Source organism: Andrena cerasifolii, chromosome 12, assembly GCF_050908995.1.
Source record: "Andrena cerasifolii isolate SP2316 chromosome 12, iyAndCera1_principal, whole genome shotgun sequence".
Taxonomy (NCBI): domain Eukaryota; kingdom Metazoa; phylum Arthropoda; class Insecta; order Hymenoptera; family Andrenidae; genus Andrena; species Andrena cerasifolii.
The window spans coordinates 10,721,433-10,741,693 of record NC_135129.1 but is presented as its reverse complement, the minus strand read 5'-3'; the positions used below and the strand labels follow the sequence as shown (position 1 = coordinate 10,741,693).

The 20,261-nt window shown below is 47.5% G+C and overlaps 1 protein-coding gene across 14 annotated transcripts in view; it reads left to right on the top strand.

The window, feature by feature from the left end:
* Positions 1-20,261, top strand: part of Sei (potassium voltage-gated channel seizure) — a 114,690-nt gene that overhangs the window by 7,884 nt on the left and 86,545 nt on the right. For 13 of the 14 annotated variants that reach the window (XM_076824886.1, XM_076824882.1, XM_076824877.1 and 10 more), the window contains exon 2: positions 12,704-12,934. In XM_076824886.1, coding sequence (XP_076681001.1) covers positions 12,704-12,934 — 231 coding nt within the window. Of the gene's footprint in view, positions 1-12,703; positions 12,935-17,285; positions 17,714-20,261 lie in introns of those variants that run through there. The other variant, XM_076824885.1, reaches the window with a different exon arrangement.

Sequence of the window (20,261 nt, the reverse complement as noted above, 5' to 3'; positions counted from 1 at the left end):
CCATCGACTCTCCGTCCGGCCTATTTATCGCGAATCGGCGACCCCGTCGCGTCGCCCCCGCGGGACTGCCGTGATTTTCGTTGCTGCCACGTCGCGTCGGCCGCCGCGCCGGATGGATCGATTGTTTGTTTTGCCCGATCGCGGCTCGAGTACCTGGCGGACAAGGATCATTAATTTTGGAACGCCCTCCGAGGGTGGCACGCTCGCGGAACACCGCGGACGAGCCGTCTATCGCCGCGAAGCGGTTCGTGGAAGCCGCTCGAAAGTATAAATAATCCCGTCGATGCTCGTCGCGGTGTCGTAATCAGAGGCACGGGGGCCCCAGCTCGATCCCGACGAAAAAGTTAGCGACGCGTCCGCGGAAGTTCCGAGCGTGTCGTCGTCGGGTCGCGTGCAAAATCCGCCGGTGATTTAACCTGGAGATTGAGTACTGGCCTGGGCACCATTCAAATTAGCTTTATAAATACGCGGGGGTATCACGCTGGAGCGATTCCTAGCCGGGTGTCTTGGATTCCACCGCCGCGGCGCCGAACATTCTACGCGGCGAATCTTGGAGGAATCGATCTTCCCGAGCGGGAGCTGATTAATTCTCAAGTAGCCCAGAGTTTAGGTGAATCGGAGCACCTTGGAAGCTTCCGTATTAATAAGAGGAGTTTTAAGTCAGTCACGTTTGGTTAATTAGACGGAGTATGTACATTCTGGCGCGCGATTCGACGCGCGCGGGAGAGTGATCGTCACGTTCGCGCGATTGACGCGCAATTATTGCCCCTACGGACTCCCCTTTGAGCGTCCAGCTGGGACGTTTATTATTTTCCGTTTTCTCGATGCTCCGCAGTCGATTCGCGGCTCTTTGAAGCCCCCTACCCTTCCGTTTGCGCAGTGCACTTGCCGGTGCATTTGCATCGCCACATGGCAACAATAGCTCGGGGCGCAGTTTCGCGTGCCGGGGTCGTTAAACCGGATGGATCATCGGCATTATCGATGATCGGCATCGGAAGAATCAGCGGGTCTGCTTATTTTTCCTCGGACACCAAACCTCCCAATCGAAGAATACCGATGGCCCACGGACTTGCTCGCGGTTCTATGAGATGAAAATAAACCGCGGGCGGGCGTGATACTTTCCAGAAGTCTCTATTCCATTATGTCCCATCAACGGGAGCCAAGAGAGCCCAATAATTTCTACGATTTTTATTGCAACCCTCGCTGTAACGGACGTCGTAGAAGCGTTAATCAAGCTTTCAACCGGTCGTTAATATTTCCCATCCATTCCGTTTGATAGCAAACCGAGCCGCTCCGCGACCGACAGCTACAACCCCTGGCAATAAGTTTGAAACCAAACGCAAAAATACGAAATTAACGAGGAACACCAATATTTTTTATGTATAATATGCAACGGTATATATATGAAACGCGTGGTAATGTTAAATTGGTCTATTTTAAAGTAAAAGCACAAAAAATAATTAAGAATTTTGTTTATTATATAATACAAAATATGGAAGAAGCAAAATGTGTCTGGGAAATAAGTAGACAAAAAACCAAAAAATAAAAACGAACTTTTGGAAGCCATTAAGCTGTCATGGAAAGAAATTTTGCCATCACAGTGTGAAAACTTGATTACATCGATGCCAAAACGTATACAAGCTGTGATACGTGCACGTGGGAACGTCACAAAATACTGGGTAATGTAAATATTAAATCAATTATTGCTAATTTCTTTGAAAATTCATAATGTTACATACTTTTTTTCCAGAACATCGGTCCGTTCCATACTTATTTCCCAGACACATTTTGTTTCTTCCATATTTTGTATTACATAATAAACAAAATTCCTAATAATTTCTGGTGCTTTTACTTTAAAATAGACCAACTTAACATTACCACGGGTTTCATACATATACCGTTGCATATTATACATAAAAATATTCGTGTTTCTCCTTAATTTCGTATTTTTGCGTTTGGTTCGAAACTTATTGCCAGGGGTTGTATTACAAACGTCGTACCCACACGTTTTCCCCCGTCTCTCTACGATCCCCCAAGAAAAAACGCCCCACTAACCTACGATATAAACGAGCCCCAATGCGCAATTCCTATCGGCTGTTACCAGCGACACACCGTCCAGAGGCGATCCTTCCTCGTTCGAATACATCTCGATCGATGTCAGGGCACCGTCGCGATCGATCCCGGCGAAGGAAGAACAGCTGGGGCCCCGCCGGTTTCGTGACGCAGGACCCTCGAAATATACGGATGCGTCGAGTTACGGGCCGCGTCTCCCGAAACTCCCGTTCTTTCGTAGAACTTCTATTTTCTTCGGCGACACAGCGGCGAGTGCGTTCTTGGCAGCGGGAACGAAGCCGCTGCATACCACGCAGGAGTCCCGGCGCGGACACGCCGCGCCGCCTCCGAGGAGCGCGGCGCAGAGCGATGACTAACGTCACCGGCGCGAAAAAGAACGGGGGTACGTGGAAGGAAAGTTACCGGGGGCCTCATTCGCACCCCGGCCGACGATATCCGGCGGTCTCGTAATTCACCGACCTGTAAGTAGCGCGTCCCGATAACGCCCCGCGGTGCCACGTAAACAACGTATAGGAACGTCCGCGCGCCGCCTAATCGCCTTTATTACGCGTTCCATCGCGGATGTCCGCCGCGACGCGACGACTTCGAGAGGCAGCGTTATTTTTCAGCACCATTGTTTTTTGGTCCCGCTGGCTCTATTCTTGGCTGGGGACTTTGCGACGATGCGTGGCTGGAGCGGTTGAAGTAGGCGCTCGAGGCTGGAAAAGTGGCGCTCCCTCGTGCATCAAGCTTATTTTCTGCTTCCAAAAGAGAGCTGCGGATGATTCTGGGTATTTTGATGGATCCTTGCATCTTCGGCGCTCCGTTTCTTCTAAATCTAAATTGTTAGAATATAATGTTTATTTATTTAAGAAAATAAAAGTTACACAGTCGATCGTCAGTATAATAATAATAAGAACTGCGTAATACTTAAACTAAAAGTAATGGAAAGAATAGTCTTTAGCGCGATGCAAGTTAACCGTTTGGAGGGTTTTCTCGAACTGAGAAGCGCAGGGGTCGAGAAGACCGTTTTCCCCTCTTTTGGGTCTCCTGTAGCGACTGAAAGGAAAACTCACAAGTCACCGGGTCCCCAAAGTCCCTGACACTTCAACTCCACGAACAGTCCATCGTTGTACACATTCCAACATAAATAACACTGTCGAATCCTTCGCGATCCTGAGGAATCTCGTGGAACTCGTGCGTAGTTTCAGCACTCGGACGGATTCCCCATGTCGTTGACTTGTTTTGAAACTTTCTGGCCAGAGACTCGAAGGCCTGTCGCTCTCCTTATCGAGCAGCGTAATTCCAGTCCGCCTCGACGTCTGGCTTGGAAACGTTAACAAAATCCTTCAACCCCCGCGTTGGCCTGCCCCGGGGCGACATTGTGATTCGGCTGGCCTGCTCATTCTGGCGCGCTATCGACAGGTTGGAGGCGTTCCTTCCTCGTTTTCTCTTCTTTATGCCGCCCCTCTATCGCGGCGGCGAGAACCTCTTCGACCTGGGTCACAGCCGGATCACGGGCCAGTTCTATGTTTATATATAGGATGTTTAAATCGAACCGCGTGAGCGGATTTAACTTTAACGCGGCGACAAGGTCGCTCCAGCTTGTCACAACAGTGCCGCGGGGGCTAGCGTGACTCGATCGTATTTTCGGGCTCTCGGTAAGGTGAATCGGCCGAGCTCTCGTTTATCGTTCAAGGACGACGAACAGATAAACCGGCAGCCACCGCCGGTGCAGGGCGATCCAGCACGTGCGACGTACATTTTTCTGAAGATTTCTAAGCCTCGATGCTGCGGGAACGAATCTCTGGCTCTTGTACTCCTATGCCGGTGTAGACTTTGGAAGCATCATACCGTAGTTCCCCTTTGTTAGAATATAATGTTTATTTATTTAAGAAAATAAAAGTTACACAGTCGATCGTCAGTATAATAATAATAAGAACTGTGTAAAACTTCAACTAAAAGTAATAGAAAGAATAGTCTTTAGCGCGATGCAAGTTAACCGTTTGGAGGGTTTTCTCGGACTGAGAAGCGCAGGGGTCGAAAAGACCGTTTTCCCCTCTTTTGGGTCTCCTGTAGCGAAGGAAAGGAAAACTCACAAGTCACCGGGTCCCCAAAGTCCCAGACACTCCAACTCCAGGAACAGTCCATCGTTGTACACATTCCAACACCCTTGTTTCCTACGAATCGTTGCTAGTGGCCAATCGAAGAGTGCAAACGTCGAAGCGAAACGGAAGATTCTAGTTTAGCATGGTGATTGAAAAGCAGTCCCGGAACGGCGATAAATCCCGCCTCTGTACAAGGCGAGAGACCATTAAAGGCATCCGTTATATTACCGTGCGGGAAAGATAAGAGCAACATCGCGATGTCACCCATAAATATGAAATATCGATTAAAAACCGCTGGATTGGATAATCTAGCACGCGTCACGGGGCATTAGCTGCAGCTCTAAATCGTCGTACTGTCGCGGCACGGGGGCAAAATTCTACGTAAGGTACCCATTAATCGGTCAAGTTGCTGAATGAATTCCCCGCTGGCGTTTCTTACGGTACAGGTGGGTTTACTACCGAGATTCAAAGATGTCCTTTAACATCCACTTCGTCGCGTAACAATCTTACTCGCGAAGCAATGTAGACAAATAAGAAACTCCATCGCGAAAGCCAAATCTCCCTTCATTTCAGAGGATAGCTCTCTCCGGTCTGAAAAGTTCAGAGTTCCAGGGATTCTTCCACCCCCATTCCGTCGGTCCCTTTCTCCCCGCTGCTGAAGGCTCGGTTGTCCAACTGTCCACATAAAAGTATTCCCACGGACGACACCAGAAACCTCGTTTTTCCGTGTCTGCCGGGATTCGGGAGATTAAGGGCCTCGGCCAGTGTAGCGGCTCGGAAAGATAAGAGCCGGGGCGGTCAGTATTCCGGAATGGCACGGATAGCAAAGTAGTTCTCGCGTCTAAGTGACATCCTTGGCAAAGGGCCCAGCCCTGCAAGGCTGTCGGGGCTGTCTCCGATGCGAACTCTGCAACCTATCTATTTCTAGTTCGGCCGATAAACTCGGCCGGAGATCCGCGAAAAGAAGCCCCCTCTCGTCTATTTTACTCCCTCCTCCGCGATTTTTTTCTCCATCAGCCGCCGCCCGTCCAGATTAATCCGTCAAGAATATTGTATTTCGGGGGCAACGTTGGGTCGCCAGCAACGAGGAAGAACATCGGGAAATTGGGGAAACGAGGTTTCGAGGGCTCGATCGACTCGGGAGGAATCGCTGGAAAAGTGGCGCTCTTTTTATTCTCCAATCTTGTATTCTCGTTGAGTTAGAGAGTGTGCTTAATACGCTCCTCCTCTTTAAATAGAGCCTCTGATAGATGGTTACGTTTACGCGAAACTGTTTGGTAATCCTCGTTAGTGCTATGGGGATCGTTTAACGCGGGAAATGTAGAAAACCGGGGCCCTCCTTTCGCGATCTCGAGTGATTGATTTCGCAGAAAAATCGCCGGTGATCAATCTCCGCTGATCGAAGCGGGAGCGATGCTTCGTTTCTGTTCCAGCCGCGGTCGCAATAGCGGAAAGGAATATTAATCATGGTTAAACCACTGAAAAGCAACACTGTCGTGGCCAGCGACGAGTCAGCATTCGCTTGTAATTACCATCGATTGGTCAGAGCCGCGGAACAAAAGCCGCGCCGGTCTCCTTCATAGGATTCTCCGTAGCGGCAAGGATCGAAACCGGTGTAGGTATTTTTATTCGGAGGAATGCTCGATATCCGCTCCAGAAAGTTGAGCCGTGTAATTAAACCGCCGCGCGTCCAAACAGTTTGAAATTCTCTGATGAGGGAGGAGGGGAATTAAATACTGAATAATTCAGCGCGGAAGAAACTTGCCAACCGACGCTGCAATGATGCGCCGAATTATGCAGAACTTCCTCTTTTTTCGGATAAATAATATGCAAAGCTCCCCTCGTTAACTAGCCGAGAGCTAATTTGCCTAAAAGTAATTATACGACCCTCTTCTATTATCTGTCTCCGAAAGCGTCGCTTCTCACGATCGCGGGTGGTTCGCGCGAGGCGATATAGGAAAGCCGTGACATGTGGAATGGAAAGAGGTCGAGGAACCTGGAAATGAGAGAGAAGTAAGTGGTGTGGTAAAATGGAAGTGGGGGAGCTGGAATTTATGAGTTGGAGGAGATTAAATTATCCTTTTAGTTACGAGGACATGGCGTTTTAATTCTTCGGGCACGAAATATCCGGGGGTTTTTTTCACTCCGCACAAGGAAGGCGAGAAAAAAAAGGTGAAGCCGGACGCGTGTTTTACCGCGCGCGTTACTGTTTCCAACTTACAGCCATCGGGCGAATTAAATTGCACTGAGAAACATGGCTGCACGAGGCGTTACATCGCGTTCAAATTTCTGGCGATTCCTAAAACCTCGTTAACTCGAGCACGACCCCGCTGTTTTTCAATCCTTCCTCTCAATTTCCCGCGAATCTCCATCACATTCGAAATAATCATTCACACTCCGCACTTACCCGCGTCCGCCGCTCGTTTCCACGATTTTATTTGCTCTTTCCTTCTTTTTTTTTATTGGCGCATTACAACTTCCTATTTACCCCGTTCGAGTTATCCGCGTTAAATTCTATCGATTGCAATGTTGGATAGTGTCTTCTAGGTGCTCCGTCTGTGATTGGCATTAAATTAATCTACTGTCAATCAGATATTAAGGGCTGCCAGTCAATTTCGTTTTTACATCCGTGGGTACAGAAATATGGACGATTTAATCCTCCTTATACGTGAAATACGGGAAATCGATTCTCATCGGTCGAGACGTTTTTAAGGCTCTGTCACTGCCAGAGCTATTATCTGGGCAAACGAAGCCGCGTTCTCAACTTATTAATAGCTCCCGATAGATTATTAAGAATCTTTCGCTTTTGGAAAGAACTCGCGGGAGCGCCGACTCGCCTGTGTACCAGTATTCGAGAGAAATGTCAGCCTTGGGCACGTCGAATTGCCCGGCGTGCCACGACTACCATCGATGCACCCTCTCCTCCGCCCGCGCCTTAATACCTAAACATTCTGCGAAGGACAATCGCGTCTAATGAAGGGATATTGAAAATGCGGAGGAACGCGTGGCTCGCGCCATTGTTGATCAACATCGCGCGGATTGGATAATCGCATATATTACGTGATCGCTCGCCCCCGTTCGATCGGCCGAGCGTGGTCAAATCCACGTCCACTTCAGGTCCCCTGTATTCCCAAATCGACCTTTCACAAGCCAAATTACAACGACTCTTAGAATACTGAAACTTTGAGTAGGGGAGACCGGGTAAGGTCTCCATAAAAAATTTTTTTTGCCCACCCTCCAAAAAAAGTTATGAACAAAATAAAAAATTTGTCTTCATCACCCACGATGAATGCATTTCAATTTTTTAAAAGAAGGATACGAATATACCCGACCTAGCCACGTTTGCCCACTCTCAGATTTCATTTGCCCACCCTCCAGAATTTAAATGAAAAATAAAAACCTCGAAAAGAAGGGCACAGGTGAAGCGATCGCGTTAAAGTTCGATTTTTCTGGAAAATATTATCAAAATCGTTCTTTCAACGATGCAGTCCGTTAGTTTAGATGTAGAAGAGATTTGCCCATGCATTAATTTCGTATGCCCACCCTTCAGAATCGAATTATTAATGAAGATAGCCAAGAAGTGCGGTGCCCGTTGAAGCGATCGCGTTAAAGTTCGATTTTTCTGGAAAATATTATCAAAATCGTTCTTTCAACGATGCAGTTCGTTAGTTTAGATGTAGAAGAGATTTGCCCATGCATTAATTTCGTATGCCCACCCTTCAGAATCGAATTATTAATGAAGATAGCCAAGAAGTGCGGTACCCGTTGAAGCGATCGCGTTAAAGTTCGATTTTTCTGGAAAATATTATCAAAATCGTTTTTTCAACGATGCATATCGTTTGTCCAGATGTAGAAGAGATTTGCCCATCCATTAATTTCGTATGCCCACCCTCCAGAATCGAATTATTAATAAAGATAGCCAAGAAGTGCGGTACCCGTTGAACCGAATACCTTTCCGTTCGTTTTTTCCCGAATGAATTATCAAAATCAATTGTACTTACCGTAAAGGTTGAAGGTGTTTGGTGACATTTTATCCAAAAAATGTTGCACACACTTCTTTCTCACTTTATTCGTACGGCGCTTCAATTTGTATCGCTCATCGAATACTTCACACTTTTCACACATCTGCAGCATGTGCAGAATAACACCAGAGTGGTTTTCTAGTCATTTTTCACTAATTACCGCAATGATATCGCACAACGGAAAATAATATAATCTCACAGTTACTTCACAAACCGTAAATGAACGCACGGTCTTGCAAGAGTTGCGTCCGAACTCTGTAGACCGACTGACTTTCGTGCGTCGTTGGAAACAATTCGACAATATCGCAGACATGTGTTTACGTTTCGACAGTGGCACTCGGCGCTGCGCCCCTTTAGGGTGTCAGCGCTGCGTGTCGTCATCGAACGCGCCGAAACGTAAACAGATGTCTGCGACACCCTCGAATTGTTTCCAACGACGCACGAAAGTCAGTCGGTCTACAGAGTTCGGACGCAACTCTTGCAAGACCGTGCGTTCATTTACGGTTTGTGAAGTGACTGTGAGATTATATTATTTTCCGTTGTGCGATATCATTGCGGTAATTAGTGAAAAATGACTAGAAAACCACTCTGGTGTTATTCCGCACATGCTGCAGATGTGTGAAAAGTGTGAAGTATTCGATGAGCGATACAAATTCAAGCGTCGTTCAAATAAAGTGAGAAAGAAGTGTGTGCAACATTTCTTGGATAACACGTCACCAAACACCTTTAACCTTTACGGTAAGAACAATCCATTTTGATAATTCATTCGGAAAAAAACGAACGGAAAGGTATTCGGTTCAACGGGTACCGCATTTCCTGGCTATCTTTATTAATAATTCGATTCTGAAGGGTGGGCATACGAAATTAATGCATGGGCAAATCTCTTCTACATCTAAACTAACGAACTGCACCGTTGAAAGAACGATTTTGATAATATTTTCCAGAAAAATCGAACTTTAACGCGATCGCTTCAACGGGTACCGCACTTCTTGGCTATCTTCTTTAATAATTCGATTCTGAAGGGTGGGCATACGAAATTAATGCATGGGCAAATCTCTTCTACATCTAAACTAACGAACTGCACCGTTGAAAGAACGATTTTGATAATATTTTCCAGAAAAATCGAACTTTAACGCGATCGCTTTAACGGGTACCGCACTTCTTGGCTATCTTCATTAATAATTCGATTCTGGAGGGTGGGCATACGAAATTAATGCATGGGCAAATCTCTTCTACATCTACACTAACGAACTGCATCGTTGAAAGAACGATTTTGATAATATTTTCAAGAAAAATCGAACTTTGACGCGATCGCTTCAACGGGTACCGCACTTCTTGACTATCTTCATTAATAATTCGATTCTGAAGGGTGGGCATACGAAATTAATGGATGGGCAAATCTCTTCTACATCTAAACTAACGAACTGCATCGTTGAAAGAACGATTTTGATAATATTTTCCAAAAAAATCGGACTTTAACGCGATCGCTTCACCGGGTACCGCAGTACGATGTGGACAAGAGTCCACATTAGGCTACAAGTACAAATCTCAATAAGTAGGTACCTAAATACAGTTGAATGTAAGACTGATTAGTAGATTATAGTTTTTATACCAAAGATAATGTTTATGGTTATTATATCGTTTTGGTTTTCTTTTAAAGATAATACATTTTTGTTGGTCCGAACCTTCATAAATAACCATTGTTAATAAAATTTTGTTTTATTTCATTAGAAAATGAAATATTTCATAAAAAGGCAACTCTTATATTTTAGTAACAACTTACCCCAATGCAATAACAACTTGCCCCATATAGGGGTAAGAAGTTCCGCTTCGATCAGCCACAAATAAATTACTCTCTATGGGAAACCTATTACAATATATTAAACACAAGCTTAAAATCAGAAGATATAATACATTTAACAAGAAATTAGTCAACAGTGAAGAGAATAACTACATTATTTTCTAGTCATTTTTTATGTTTTATCGAAATCGGAACTTTTAGCCCCGGCCTCCCCTACTCTAACACTCAAATAAACGTGCCCCTTTACCTATAAGGTGATTGTGACAATTTCTGCTCATTTAAGAGGTAACTCGTCATAAAGAAGGTGTAAAAAATTTGTTTGTGATGAAAATTTGCAGAGTAATTGATTAATTCTTTAATAATAAATCAACCAATTCAAAAACAATTCAAGAAAGATATTTCAAGATGTTTAACTATTAGTAATTTGTAATTAAATATATAATGCTCTAAATGTCCGTATTTCTACTCATGAAAAATAGCGATGTATGTATTGACCCAAGCTCGTGCAACACTCGCGTAAATGTTTAAATAATTTAGAATTATTTTCTTGCAACTATAGTACAAACGTAACGCGTATAATAATAAGAAAACTACGAAATGATACGTAAACTTGGCGCGACACTACTTACCGTGTCTCTTGTCTCTTGATCAGGCAATGAAACTGGCGAAAGAATCGACTTCGCTGCGGCACGTGTCGGGGACAATGATTAATAAACGGTTTAAACGACTGTTGCGAGAGATCGTTCGAGCCCCATTTTTTCATTGATTTCGGAAGCAAAGCTGGAAGCGCATTAGTGCCCGACATAACGGCAAGCCTTTCACTGGATGTCTCCATTCGGGCGATCATTCAAGGGTTGGAAACACTTGATCGATTCACTTAACGACGCTCGTAAAATTTCCTCGGCTCCCGCATACGATATCGTTTGGCGGCCACTCGGGCCTCGTATCCCAGTTGTTTCGAATAATGCACGCCGCTTACAAATACTTGGCCGAATCGGCGGAACAAGTTAAGGGGGGCTGGTCGCAATTAGGGCTGTGAAGGGGGGAGGCAAAGTGTGCCCGTCGAGGATGTCTCGTGCACCAGAAACCCAGCTTCTCGGTTCTCCGTAACATCGATCACAAAAAATTCTCCGATTGCATTGTCCCCCGATGACATGTCTGTAATTTTCACCACCTTCCCCTACCCCCCTTTCTATGGACCCTCCATTTATATTTAGAAAGCTCGCGAAGCTATAGAAACTTTAAATTATTTCCGTTCTGTCGTATCGCACTCCATCGTTCTTTCATACCTACCTATGAAATACCTTTGCGTTGTATTTTATTATAATCCATCGGTGGACATGCAATAATTTTCTATCGTTTAATAAATTATATATATATAATGTCGTACGAATATCAACCTTCATTAGCAGAGGTGTCCATCTCACGCCAGCCGGAACGGAGGCGCCCCTTTGAGGCGGACGGTAAAAAAATGTCCAAAAGTGTATGAGACGCAGAAAGGAGCGGAATTATTAACAGTGGCCAGCGACGTCTGCGGCGAGCAGACAAGCTTAACGGCTGGTACCAAAATATTTTATGGTGTGCACTCTAACGCTGACGCCAGATTTAGGACGAAGGTCGCAATGGGAGCGCGAAATCTCGAGAAATCTCGTGATTTCGCTACTATTATAGACCGAAAACGTTTTACTTCCTTTCGTCCCGTCGAAATAGCTTCGCCGTTTCTTGCCAAGCCAAGTGTTCCGAGCCCGATTCTGATTAACTCTCGGAAGACGAATGGTGGATTTGGTCGCGTAAGACGAATGCAGGGTCAGTGTGACCCATAGCAACATTTCTGTGGTAAACGGGTTTCACAAAAAAAAAAAAAAAATTAATTAATCCCACATAAATAGGTAATAAAAAATACATAAAAAAATATTCTCCTAAAAGTATATCTCCTTTATGATTTTTACAAATAATGTTACTGCAACTTTGGCATCCTATACCCTGCATTCGTCGTACGAGGATTAAAAGCAGAAATAATCGAGAATTAATATCAGTCACTGCCGCAATCTTCGCATCTGCGATAATGATTTCGGTTCATCGTTGCTAATAAATGTTCCATGCGATTTTCTCTCCGCGAAAATGGCCGCGTTTCTCGGCGCCCTCCCACGCGAATCCCCCTTGCGCCCCGTTGACAATTTTGAAGCATCGGCTATCTATAAATACGTCCGAGTCCAGATTCGCCGGTTCCCCTTAACCTGTCCATTTTCACCGGCGCGCGGTTAACAAGAAAAGTTAATTTAGGACGTACTACTCGGAAGGCATGTCAACCACGCACGCTAATGAGCCGATGAAACTTCGCTGTAGCCGAGGCCTGCCTCTGTCCTCTGTCCTTTCATACATTCCAGCAATCCCAGACTTATTTTAAAGCCCCTTGTCCCGCCACCGCACGCGGGGGATGTAAGCTCCTCCGTTAACGAATATGCGAAACTCGCGACACAGAAACGTGGTGCGTTCTTTGGAAATTGTTCTGCATACGGAGGCTAGCGCTCTGAAAGCCACGTGATAAAGGCGAAGCTTCTTCCTCTCGATCTTTCGATTAGCTTCATTGAAAATTGGCCTGATTTGGAGACTCCGAATACGGGAATTTATGGTGTCGTTTAGTCTAGTTGAACTTCGAGGCTACTCCTAAGATGTTTCGAGCCTCCCGCATAATGGACCACCCGTTTCTTCGTTTGCAGATCGAAGTTTTTTAGTGGCCAACGCTCAACACGGACTATGTCACATAATATACTGCTCGGATGGTTTCTGCCGGCTGACGGGCTTCTCGAGGGCGGAAGTGATGCAGAGACCGGCGATCTGCGAGTTCCTTCATGGGCCAATGACATCGCCCCATGCGGTCGCAGCCCTCCGCGACGCCCTCGCCGCCGGCGTCGAAAAGCATTTCGAGATCCTCTACTACAGGAAAGACGGTGAGTCGTAGCTCTCGACTTCTTTACATCTATAATAATTTCACACTCGACATTCCCCTCATCGACATCTCCCTGTAATGCTGCTTCGATTACAAACACCACAACCTGCAGCCACCCTGCTTTCCAACGCCTTTATAACAATGACACTCGCGAGAACTATCGCACCCCTGCTTCAAAATTAATCTCGCTCGCGGAATCATTCGCGGAAAGGCACGGAAATAATCCACTCGAGCTGACCGCGAGGAATTGATCTCCGCGCCAAATCTCGTACGCGAGCAGAGGCCAAGAATTTTTCGCCGCAAATTGGCAAGGTTTCCGGAAATCCGGAATTCCGATCGGATGAGTCGGCTAATGACAAGCCCTTTCACCTTTCCAGGGACATCGTTTCTGGGTTCCTTGGGAGTAGATCGAACGGTCTGTACTGCCCCCGAACTCTGTCTTAGGCGAGTTGTGATCAATATTTGTTCGGGAACTTGTAAACACCCACGAAAACAGGAAATACAATTCTGTAACTCTGTAATTTCGTCGAGTCACTGCGTTCTCTCGCGAGGATTAATGGTACTACCAACTTCTGCTTCATTCCAACGGTTTGGTTCTTTTTCTTAGACGATAAAATGGGAACAGTAGCCGTCTGAAAGTGGATCGAGCGAAATCTAAGTGATCACAGTCGGGAGTACAGATCGTTCATTTTTAACGAAGGTTATAATGTAATACACAGAGTCAGCTGTAAAGTTCTCTACAAAGCACCTTACTGTCGGTGTTGCTATTAGCCGCTTTTACTACTGACTTACCCTGATAATGATCCCTGCGTCCTGCTATGCCTAGCTCTACAGCCCCGTTCTTCCTATCAGCTTTGTCATTTTAATAATTCCTGACTCTGCGATGTTGCTGCCGACGCGTGCAACATTCAATGGCGGAATATCTGAACCTAAAGAACAGTGAATGCTATTCATCGTTCCGAGGGATCTTGCACTTTAGAAAGCGTTAGGGTCGAATTGCGCTCGGAGGTCCTTCAAAGCGCAACCCAGTTGCGAGCTGTTCGTCTTCGCGACCGCAAAGCAAGCGATCAAAACCTCTTTATCGGCGCGCAGTAGCTCCGGATCTACGAGCCCCATCGGCGATCGTAATTCCGGGAAAGGCGACCAGACGCTGATAGAGCTCTCCGGAGGTAGCAAGGACCGTTATGTTATTCAGAGCGGGAAAATTGAATTTATTCGCCGACCGATGGTTGGCTGGGACTCGATTTTGCCGTAGTGTCTGACCTTAGGCGCGGTGAGATCAATAGTCACCACTATTGTATAATTTATCATAGTCATAGCTCGAGGTCTCTTGGCCCATCCGAGTTCCCTTCCCCGTACCTGCGCACCCCAGTGCTTCCTTCCGCGATCCGCTAAGTTCCCGCGGGATGCGTCGTGGTACGAAGGAGCCGAAGCGCGATGCACACACGCTGGCACGCGTGACGGGCACAAAGGGAAGGAGAGATGGTAGTAGGGGGCTGGTGTAAAAGCGCTGAAAGGCGGAAAGTAGTCTGCTCCGACCACCTGCAGCCCATCTCCAGACTGTCTGACATAGTGCGACGTGTTTCCGCTGAATAACAGGCATATTACACGTCGCGGTTTCCCGTGCTTTGACGGAACGAGCTCCTCCATTGTTCCGTCTCATTTTCCTCGGTGAAAAGGAATTGATCGGGGAGGGGCTGGTGAAACGCAGTCGGCCACTTGCAGCCCCCTCGAGGATCGCGGGGAAACGTCGGTCGGCTAGCCTTTAGCTGGCGCGCCGCGGGAAGCTGTTAATTCCAGATCGTTTCTACGCTTCCTGCTCCATTTTCTCGCCGTTGAAACTCGATTGGACGGCCTGTCTTTTTCCGCCCCTCTTTTTATTACCGCGCGATCGCGCGCTCCGCGGGATCGAAGTGTCCAAGGTTAATAAAACCGGGGAACTCGGCTTGCCACATTGGATCCGGCGAGTTTTTCTCGCCCTGTCTTCACCCCCGTCGGCGCGAAGGAAATGGACGCCCGTCCGCGGCTCAAATGTCAAGCTTTTATTGCGTGGTTTCCGCCCCGCCGCATTGTACGCATTGGCGTGAGTGTAAAGTTTCGCGGTGCTGACCTTGCGACTGGCTGCACGACCCCGAAGGATTCCCACTGTATGGAAAATTAATCGATGAACCGAGGCGAGTTTGAAACTACGACTCGCTGGCACCGAGTGGACGGACTGATTATGCCGGGGCTAGACTAGACGATAGCTGAGCAACTTCCTTGCTGCGGCATTCGAAATATTCGTGGATTACAGTATCTACTACATTGGAATCGGGGGCATTGGTGTGACGAGTTGAACGTCGGAATGAAATTTCTTCGAAGGTGTTCTCCTCTTTGCAATGCAATTATAATTCAATTTCTTACAATTGATTTACTATCGGAAGCTGTCATATTCACTTTTACCGATTGCGTAGGTATATAGTTCTACTTTTCGTATTACATATGCCCAGAGGGATCGGATAACTTAGCGCAGGTGTGTCGAACTAGCGGCTCCCGAGCCGCAGTGGCTCTTTCTCCCCTTCGCCTGCTCCGTAGAGCCGTAGGAGAACGGCCCCCTCCACACCTACTTCGCTCTGCTGAATTTCTCCTCCGGGTGCCGCACTCTCTCCCTGCCGGGTCTCGTGCAACGCCTGGAGAAAAATAAGTGGGACCGGCTGACCGGGGGCCCGACTCGTGCGACTCTCGGAGTGGGGAGGTTCGACACTCCTGACTTACAATTAGCGCTCTCCGTGAGGCGAGAAAGGACTGGAATACAGTCGGTTAGCTTCCAATGACGCGGCGCACAGTGGTCTAATTCGCCAAAAAGCTGGCCAAAATATGAAGGCATCTTCCGATTTGTACAAAAATTGGTATACAAGGGTTTTCGAGGTCGCTGATTCAGAATCTGAAGTGAAAATTGCAAGAAGAAAACAAATGGTGCTCGCGTACCTGAAATACTCTTAAGTACCTAAAGTAATATTAACTGATTACTGTATTTTAATTTTTCAAACAGTATTTGTTACATTGCAATGTATATAACAAATGTGCCATAGTAGCAGAACGCTGTTTTGTACTTTGAAAATTGCATTTTGGCCAGCTCTTTGGCGAATTACACTACTGTGCGGCGTCCAAAAACTCCCCGCGCAGTGTTTGCGCGTCGTTCATCCCGCGGGTGAAACAAACGGTCCGTCGGAGATTATCGATAACGCTCTTCATCGGCCCCATCGGCAGCTGTGGCCATTTCGCGAACACCTCGAAGAGTGCTCTCTCGTGCTGTTACGCAACCGTGGCGACCGCGAGGATGGTGTTTGAAGCGGCTAAGAATAGTCGCCGCTCGTGTTCCGAGCCCCTTCCCTTGTTCCTGAAACGCCCACCGTCCCCCTTCCGTCCACTGTACCCCCTTTTCCTGCGACCCCACTAGGTGCAGCGCGTAGTCAATGACATCACGGAAAGGCGCTCGACCTCCCTCTTCTGCGCCATGTGACGCCACCACCCACCTCCACCTTTATTTTTCTTTCTCCCGACGCCTGGCGTCGCTCCTTCCCCTTCCCGTTGCCAGCGTTTCCATTAACCAGGGGGCAACGAGACATCCGTGCCCTGCTTCGTTCTCGTTTCCTCTGGGAGCCCTTTCATTTTAGGAAATTTCTAAAATCCAGCCTGGTGCGCTGGCAGCCTTCTGTTACTCTTCTCCTTTTAGAAGCTTCTGTAATCTTAGATAGTGGGGTAACTTTTGTTACAGTCAAGAAGGTGTTCGCTAATTTATACAGAAGAAAAACTGTTGGTTGGAGTAAGACATTCTGATAGGAAGTGTTGATTTCCAGGGTTAGGTGCTATCAGTGGAAAGTGGCTCGTGTCTGACCATTACATGGTGCTTCTACTTACACAGACAATACAATATTAGTAGGATACCTTGAATAGGATCACTTGAATCTCGAATTACACCGAGCCTCTACAGACTTCTCAATGTACCATGTACCTTTCTATCGTTTCCTAGTGTCTGACCATGATCGTCTGCATTCACTTGCGTTCCGTAGCGACTCTATGTATTATATCCCTTCGCTGTAACGCGCTCCCAGTATAGGTAATGCTCTTGAGTGTACCGAGAATTTCACCAGAAGTGTTTCGTCTAATTGAAAGCGATTCATGACGTGGCGGGACAACGACTCCTCTAAGCTACGCGACGAGGCGCGTGACGATTCCGTTGAAGCGTTACGCGGCCGACTCGAGGCGAAAATGCCGGCGAAGGCTGTCCTTCGAATTTCGGAGGCTCTGCCAGGGAGCCGTGGCGGCGAGATTCCGCCTAAGGTGCGAGCTTGCAGTCTCCGCGACGACGTCGTGCCGAGATTAGTGTCGCTCTGTCGTCCGGCCTGCTCGCTTACGCTTCCTCCGAATCGTCAACGAACGCGTCCGCCGCGACTGACTTCTCGATAGATCCTCCAGTTGCGAAAGTATTTCTCGACACTGTTATTCTACTTGCCGCGAGGACACGTGACCAGACACTTCTCTGCCGGGAGAACGCTGCTTCTAATTATGTCATGTGGGATGTGACGAGTAGAACGTGCGAGGAGGCACGTTCGAACAGGAGGAATCTAGAACGTGCAAATATTACCTGTTGAGCAGTACTCGTGAATTTCTGAGCCTGCCCGGGAAACTTCTTCGTCGAGGCAACACTTCCGCAAAATCGACCCACGGCAGAAGAAGAAGCGATGAGCTGCGACGTGGAGAGCCCGGAAGAACAGCACGAATGGATCCCCATGAAATTGTAGGTCAATTTTACTTGCATCCGTGCCCTCCCCGTCACCCACCCTTGTTCCGGTACCGAGGCCACGAAGTTCGCTCATTAGCAACGATATTAGTCCGCGGGGAACGAGGATTCGCCTCGAAACGCGCCGGCGATTTACGACTACCAGAAGTTTTATGAATTTTTCGACAGCTTGCTACGCAGCTTCGCGTCGTTCCTCCCCTGTGTTCTCTGTCCGTGGATTTTCTTATCCAAAGAGCGCGAAGAACGTGCCCAACGTCGACAAACGTACTTTCGCGTTACTTCTGTGGAAACGAGAAGATTCGATAATGTCGGAAAGATCGATCGATAGCAGAAAGAAGGGTGCTAGTCCAAGGATGCTAGGGGAACAGTTAATAGATATAATTTAGAGTATAATTTAAATAATAATTATTTATTTAGTACGTATCAATTCCTACATACTATTTACTTATTTATTTATTTATTGTCATCTAGTTGTAATAGTTATTGTCAGGTTTCTCGTTCTCCGCTCAAGGACGCGAGAATTATCGAACACTCGGTGTAGGTGCCCTAGTGCTCTGTCCAAAAGGGCGAGCTCTGACAAATCGTCGAGCGATGATTCTCCCTCAGAGAATGATCATGCGCGCCTTTCACATTCCACCGAAAGGGGGACGCTCCGAAGACGAAACCAGACACTAGCCAGGAAGACGCTCGCCACCTTCGTGGCCGTCCGCAGACAAGGGAATCGAAAAGGTCAAGCGACTTGGCTCCTCTCGCGACAAAAGGGTGGCTCCCTTGCGGAAGGGGAAGGTCGAATTTACGGCAGTACGTTCGATATAATCCAATCTTACTCGACGAGAGGAGGAATCGGACAGATAAGGAACGTCGCCGTGGCGAACGTCCACTTTTCACGATTTACCGCCCCGATAGCTATTCCAGACCGTAGACCTTGCTTCTGGAGAGCCTTGAATGATCTCCGCGTCACCTAAATGCGTAGGTCTTCCGAGCTCCCTCCGCGCCATGGGAACACACACCAGTATTCCATTTTCCTTCGCTCGATTCGGCTTAGAAATACGCGGAATCTAGGGGAATGGGAGGGTCTGGCAAGTGGTTCTTGGAATAAAAGGAATCAATCCGTTGGTCGCTTTGCATCCTGCAATCAAAATAGACTTCGCCTAGTGACCCTACCTTCCGTGACCCACTAAGAGACTCGGGACTAAATCACCTGGACAGTAGGCTTCGTCGCAGAGAAATCGTATCACCCATGGATGGTTGAACCTGTGCCGAAGGAACCGTGGTGAGCCTCTCTCTTCTGTTCCCACTGGTAGGTACGTACCTCCACTCCCCGGGAACAGACGACCTCTGAGATCGCCTCTGGTCCCGATCATCCCTGGCGTATCGTAGTCGCGTGTAATTAGGGTCACCCGTAGTAAACCAGGTGAACGACGGTGCCTCCCTTCCCGTTGTTCCTTCGCTTGACATTTTCCTGGGGGTCTGGTCACGTGGCCGTTTTTGGCAAGTGGCACCGGCGAGGTTTCGCGACTCGTCAGCCCCGAACCGCATCGAAAAGGGAGCAGACCCGAGGGAGAGGGAGTCGCGGAAGAGAGGGAGAGAGAGAGAGAGAGAGAGAAGGTGGGAGGAGAGGGACAAAGGATAGAGAGGAGCGAACGAGGAAGAAGGAGAGAGAGAGAGAAAGCGCATGCTATTTCTGTGCAGCGCTTGCCCTGTAGCACACGTTTCCACGTCACAGGGGCATTGCACTCGGTGACGTCACGGGGCCACAGCGTCATCGACCAATTGGAGGGAGCCGTTAACCCATTAACCACTCGGCTGTTCGTTCCACTGCGGTATCGTGACCTCCTCACTATCCGCCAATCGTCTCACCAGCCACTGGGACCTCATCACGTGACAATCGCAGGACATTTCTCTATTATCCCCAGCCGTTGTTTTCATGGGGTCCTTTCGCTGATCCTGCTCTACTCGGAGCCCGAACTCATCGTGTCTGTATGGCTCATTGCGTTCTCAGGAGTTTAGGGGCTGTACGGGGCTCAAAAATTGAATTTTTAGCGTAGGACGGAACTGTCTCTGTGAATTCTGATAGAACCGATGATGTTGACTTGAGAAGTCAGCGGCTTCGAAATTACACATCGCTACAGAGAAGTTAGACTGTGGTATTCTTTTCCAGATGGTGATCAAAGTGTACCTAACTTTGGACTCTTTGCGCGACTCGAAATTAGAGGTAGTAGATTCTGAGTTTCACTACTTAGCTTCGGTCCGTGAAATTCAATCGCGATCCAACGGTATAACAGAATGTCGCAACGGAGGTTTATGTGGCGACTGGTTCGCTGAGACTTATATCAGCTATCAGTCGAGTGGATCGTGCACAAGGTCAGTACACGAGCACGGTGGATCAGGAAGGGCCGTGTGTAAATTAGTACCACGAATTAGAGTGGACTCGGTATATTTTCGGAGATGGGGATCACCCCGAAGGGGGTGCTTATTTATAGTGATCGCTCGGTAGTACGGCTGTGCAATTTTAGAAATTCGTCTGGCTATCTCCGCCCTGGCC